The 6,460-nt window shown below is 41.9% G+C and overlaps 1 protein-coding gene across 1 annotated transcript in view; it reads right to left on the bottom strand.

The window, feature by feature from the left end:
* The window catches only part of wu:fi75a02 (uncharacterized), a gene marked incomplete at its 5' end in the record, with an annotated part of 10,967 nt that extends 5,154 nt beyond the window's left edge, over window positions 1-5,813 (bottom strand). The window contains 4 exon segments of the mRNA XM_014028986.1: window positions 1,170-1,481; window positions 1,567-1,921; window positions 3,486-3,686; window positions 5,694-5,813. Of these exon segments, the coding sequence (XP_013884440.1) occupies window positions 1,170-1,481; window positions 1,567-1,921; window positions 3,486-3,686; window positions 5,694-5,805 (980 nt within the window).
* Between the last annotated feature and the right edge of the window lie 647 nt (window positions 5,814-6,460).

The raw sequence follows: 6,460 nt of genomic DNA on the forward strand, positions 1-6,460 counted from the left end.
CTGACAACTTATTACTGACAACTTATTACTGATAACTAATTACTGATAACTAATTACTGATAACTAATTACTGATAACTTATTACTGATAACTAATTACTGATAACTTATTACTGATAACCAATTACTGATAACCAATTACTGACAACTTATTACTGACAACTTATTACTGACAACTTATGACTGATAACTAATTACTGACAACATTACTGACAACCAATTACTGATAACTTATTACTGATAACTAATTACTGACAACTTATTACTGACAACTTCTTACTGACAACTTATGACTGATAACTAATTACTGACAACTTATTACTGACAACTTATTACTGATAACTAATTACTGATAACTAATTACTGATAACTAATTACTGACAACTTATTACTGACAACTTATTACTGACAACTTATGACTGATAACTTATTACTGACAACTTATTACTGACAACTTATTACTGATAACTAATTACTGATAACTAATTACTGATAACTAATTACTGATAACTTATTACTGATAACTTATTACTGACAACTTATTACTGACAACTTATTACTGATAACTTGTTACTGATAACTTGTTACTGATAACTAATTACTGATAACTTGTTACTGATAACTTGTTACTGATAACTAATTACTGATAACTTATTACTGATAACTTATTACTGATAACTTATTACTGATAACTAATTACTGATAACTAATTACTGATAACTTGTTACTGATAACTTGTTACTGATAACTTGTTACTAATAACTTGTTACTGATAACTTATTACTGATAACTTATTACTGATAACTAATTACTGATAACTTATTACTGATAACTAATTACTGATTACTAGTTACTGATTACTAGTTACTGATAACTTATTACTGATAACTTATTACTGATAACTAGTTACTGATAACTAGTTACTGATAACTAGTTACTGATAACTTATTACTGATAACTTATTACTGATAACTAGTTACTGATAACTAGTTACTGATAACTAATTACTGATAACGTATTACTGATAACTAATTACTGATAACTTATTACTGATAACTTATTATTGATAATTAGTTACTGATAACTAATTACTGATAACTAGTTACTGATAACTTGTTACTGATGTTAGTTGTGAACAACAAACTAATTTTAATGATTTTTAATAAATACCAGTGATCGCTGCTCAGACTGGGCGGGGCCGTCCAGTCCTTTAAGGGATGCTGGGGATTCCAATAAGCTCCGCCCCTCACCCAGTTCAACACTGTCTCCACAGCAACTGCTGACAGGTGCAGCATGGGGGCAGGGCTAAATGGGGCGTGGCTTAGCCAGAGGTTAAAAACCCTGTGATTGGAGGAGAACTGAGGGATGGTGTCAGAGGAATGCCATTGGCCAGAGAAGACAGGAAAGAGTCCTGGCTCTTGGTTGAAGGTAGGAGAAATCCCATCGGTGTGAAGGAGCAGCAAGGCATTCTGGGAGAAGGAGCTGGAAATACAAAGACATCCTATCACATCCTTTCAAATCCACCGGGACAGTAAATGTCTTCATCACATCAACTCAACCAACTCACCTGTAACCATTCACCCTGGTGTACAGGCTGATGGCCTCTGATTGGCTGGCTCCTCCCTCTTCTTTTCTTCTGCGCTTCTTTGGACTGTGGTCTTGCAGAACGAGACACTCCTCTTTCTCAGAAGCTCCTCCTCTTCCTCCTCTTCCTCTGAAGGAGACTGCCATCTGCCCTACAAACCTCCCACCTTCATCCTCCTCTGTGAAGTCTTTGAAAAAGTTAACCCTCTTGTAGTCCTTTCTCCTCCTCCTCTTCCTCTGCTCTGATTGGCTAAAACATACAGGTGACTGGTCAGTGGACGATGATGAGGTTCTGACAAGTGGTGGAGGGGCAGAGCTACAGGTCAGAACAGGTGAACCTGAGGGAGCAACACAACCGTTTGAAAAGAAACTAAATCTAAACAATTTATTTTAGATTTACTATTTGTCTGCTCTGAAAGTCAGACTCCTGAGCCTGACTTAAGTTAACTTCAGGTTTAGGTTCAGTTCTGACTCAGTCATCCTGAAACCAGTCTGAATGCTAAGTGGAAGCAAATCATACCTAAATATTCATGAGCTACGTCTTCATCAAACGCTGCAGTGTGTTACAAAAACACATCAGTGTGTCCATAAAAAGCCAGGAAGAGAAGTGTGAAGATCAGGTGTGAACATGGAGACCACCAGGTGTCACTAGTACAGTTAGACATGTTTCAGTCAGTGGGAGGAGACAACTCTACATCAAGGTGTGCAGAATTATTAGGCAGCTTCTTTCCTCAGGCTGAATGGGTCAAAAAGGAGATTTAAGAGACTCTGAAAGTCCAAAATGATAAAAAGTCCTTCAGAGGGACCATGCAGCACTCTTGAAATAGCTAAGATATTGGTACGTGATCACAGAACCGTTGAAGGTTTTGCTGCTAATAGTCAACAGGCTCACAGGAAACGTGTTGAGAAAAAAAGGACACTAATTAACCTCCAAAGATTTGAGAAGAAAGAAAGGTGAAGCTAGCAGGAAGCCAGTGTCCTACCTGCAGGGACCAGCAGGACCAGGTGTTCAGTGCTCAGAGACATGGTCAAGGTAAGGGAGGCTGAAACCGGACCACCACTGAACAAGACACGAGTTGAAACACCAAGACCGGGACAACAAAGATCTGAAGACAGATTGTTCAAACGGACCCGTGGCTGGATCAGTACCGGGCACAACAAGGTGGAGGTGGGTACTGGTATGAGCTGGGATTATTAAAGATGAGCTAGTTGGACCTTTGGGTTGAAGATGGACTCAAAATCATCTCCCACACCTGCTGCCAGTTTTTAGAAGAGCCTTTCTTCAAGCAGGAACAAGTCTGCCTCTTCCAGGAAGAGCCTGATTTTCTGCAGGACAACGCTCCATCATGGTGGTCCTCCACCTTAAAGACTAAAGAATGACGGGTCCCTTCCTCACCTGACCTAACCCCTGCTGAGAAACAGGACGTTCCCAGTGAAGGAAACCAGTCCAGCTCTGAACAGTGTCTGGGAGGCTGTGGTTCATCATCAACACATCAGTTCACTGATGAATGGAGGCTTCCAGCTGGSTTTGAAAAGGAGGGGAGATATTCTGATCACTGAGTTTTCTTTTTAAATGTCAGAAAGGTTTGATTGGAAATGTTGAACTGTTCATTGTTCTCACTTTAATGGATGGAGAGGTGGGAACATTTGTCATTAGTTACATAATAATTCTGGACAACCTCTCCTTTTTACTTTAAATGTCAGGTTTGATAACGGTTTGGACTGACTGACAGCTCTGTGGTGGTCCAACAATAAAACCAGCCCTCACAGCTACAACCTGTCTGATGCTTGTGCACAGTCTGTGGTAGACGTCAGTGGGAAAACTGGATGTTTTCCCTTCTTTCACAACGCTGGACCAGTACCTGATACAGGAAGTGTGATGTCATGTGGGGGCTAACTCACCTCCTCCTCCTTTCTTCCTCCTCCTCCTCCTCACCACGCTCTTCCTCTCCAGGGAGTCCAGACGACGGCCAAGAGAGGCCAGAGCTCCTCGCAGGAGGCGGCGCACCTCCAGCCGGTGGGCAGACAGGAGGCGAGGGAGGAGGGAGGCGCAGGAGCAGRAGGAAGCTGGAGGGGGGGCAGGGGGAGGAGCTGACAAAAGCCCTGCAAAAAGACACAAACTCTTCATTACTCCAAAGTCAAACCAGTCTATTAATCCAACAGACCACAGCTACTTTCTTTATACTGGAACAAGCATCCAACATACAGGAAGTCAACAACAGTCACAGAGCAGCAGCACAACACAAAACTACAACTAAAAACACACAAACTGTTCAAATCCATTAAAACCTTCAACTAAAAGTCTTCATCTCAGATTATATCAAAAGCCAAGGACAAGAGATGGTTTTTCCTCTTTTCTTTTCTTTCTCTTTCTTTATTTAATGTCAACCTGTCCTCCTGAGCTGCAGCACGTCCCACAGTTTGATGACAGCCTGTCTGATGGACACCAGCCCCTCCCTCAGCGTTCTGTGATGCTCAGGAGCAGCTGCACCTAAAACAACCGGAGAGCTGCAGCAGCTAGGGTGGGAAAAGACCATTTCTTTCTTTAAAAACAAATAAAGAACTTTAAAATGAACCCTAATGTTCAGACCACCACTGCAGCCAGCCTGAAACAGGAAGTGGGCTCAGGCTCTCAGGTGCCAGTGAAAGATGGGCAGCAGCATTTTGGACCCTCTGGAGTGAAGGACACAGGAAGTACTCACCCCTTTATAAAGTCCAGTACAGTGATGAAGGATCACAGGCTTGACTTGAACCAGCTGACCCACCTTGACCCCCAGTTTGTTATGACTGCTGGAGTCAAGGAATGTAGACCCACCAGAGGAGGTGCCAGAAAACATCTGCTTCTCGTTCAAGTGCAGAAAACTGAAAACCACCCAGGCCTTCAAGTCCTCAAGACATTTTAGCAGTGCTTCAGTGGAGAATGAGTCTTTTCTCTTGAGGGGGACAGAAACCTCGCAGTCATCTTGTGTGCTTTCTAAAAATAGACCCAAAGTAAAAGCAAATAAAGACAAAAAGAGGGGTCTTAAGACTGAACCCTGTGGGACTCCAAGAGAGGAGCAGAGGACACCTTATCTATAAAAAGTGAAGAAAATCCTCCCCAGCAGCAGGAGATGGCTTCATACAGTCKGTGTGTGGAGCCTTTAGACCAGCATCAATGGTTTTAAACCCTTCAGTGGTCACCTGGATTTAACTAAGCAAACAGGTACGAGTCTCCTGTTGGATAATTACTGCATGAGTGATTACCTGTCAGCAGGTTATTTAACCCTAACTGGTCAAAGACTTCTTAAACAGCCGTGTGGAAAGACACATCCTGTGGTCGTGGAAAACATGTCAGACTGTTTGAGAAGCTTCAAACCTTTGGAAAACCAGAAAACTGAATGAGCAGGTGCTTCCATCAACGATTGTTTCTTCCCTGGTGGAACAGACAGATTACAAGAGGACAAGGCCACGATTCACGGGGCTCTTATTGTGAAAGAGTTCAGGGAGAATGACATCATTCTCACACATGGACTGTCTCCACAGAGTCACTGAGAATCTTCAGGACGTGCTGCAGAAGGTCAGAGCCATCATCAGTGCAACACTGGATGAAATAAATCTGCTGACACTGCAGAACATAAACAATGCCACAGAGAATGTGTGAGGTCACCACAGCTAAAGGTCCAACAAATATTAGTGACCTTTTTATTGACCAGGCTGTGTACTTTTAAACGTGAAATATTCACTCCAACCGAGGACTGCACGGCGCTGAGTTCTCTTTTCTGTTCAGTTCCAAATGTTCCCACACTTCTGACATTGTCTGTTGTTCTCTGGCTCTTTGTCTCCCTCCACAGGTAAACATAGCACTTAGCATACACACGTAAAACTGTAGCCAAGGGCTAGCATTGTGCAATACAAATAACATTCTGTCCAGGCACAAAGTGCCCTGAAGAGTTTATCAGCTTCTAATTTTAAAGAAGCTGTGAGGCAGATAATCTGCCTCGAGGGTTTTTAGTAATCTAATTACTTGAATTGTTTGAGGAATTAGCTCAGCCCTAACTTACAGTCAATAACTCATTTAAAATATGAAAGAGTCGTCTAACACTGGTCACACAGACAGACACAGATAAACACCTGCATGATTCAAGTCTTCATCAGCCAATGGGAGGATAGGGGGCGGAGACTTGACCTCCAGGTCCCGCCTCTTATTGTCTGTCTCTGCTACRGCCAGAGGACGAGACAGCATCACAAAGTCTGGAAGACAAAAACAAGAGAGACATTTCAGCTGCTGCTCATCAGTCACAATAAACTGTTAGCTTAGGTTAGGGTTAGCTTAGGTTAGGTTAGGTTAGGTTAGTTTAGCTTAGGTTAGGGTTAGCTTAGGTTAGGTTAGCTTAGGTTAGGTTAGTTTAGGTTAGGGTTAGCTTAGGTTAGGTTAGCTTAGGTTAGGTTAGTTTAGGTTAGGGTTAGCTTAGGTTAGGTTAGCTTAGGTTAGGTTAGGTTAGTTTAGGTTAGCTTAGGTTAGGTTAGCTTAGGTTAGCTTGGTTAGGTTAGGTTAGCTTAGGTTAGCTTAGGTTAAGGGTTAGGTTAGCTTAGGTTAGGTTAGACCAAATTAAACCTAACTACATTATTTTACAGTCAAAACACATAAACTAAAGACGAACACAGATAGGAAGTGAGAGGACTGAGAACTAATTTTTACTAACAGTCAGGGTTAGTTCATTAGTCCAGGATAACTGTTAGCCTGGTTTAGATGAACTAATCCTGACTGTTAGCCTGGTTTAGATGAACTAATCCTGACTGTTAGCCTGGTTTAGATGAACTAATCCTGACTGTTAGCCTGGTTTAGATGAACTAATCCTGACTGTTAACCTGGTTTAGATGAACTAATCCTGACTGTC

This window comes from Austrofundulus limnaeus, unplaced genomic scaffold (assembly GCF_001266775.1).
Source record: "Austrofundulus limnaeus strain Quisiro unplaced genomic scaffold, Austrofundulus_limnaeus-1.0 Scaffold835, whole genome shotgun sequence".
In the NCBI taxonomy this organism is placed as follows: Eukaryota; Metazoa; Chordata; class Actinopteri; order Cyprinodontiformes; family Rivulidae; genus Austrofundulus; species Austrofundulus limnaeus.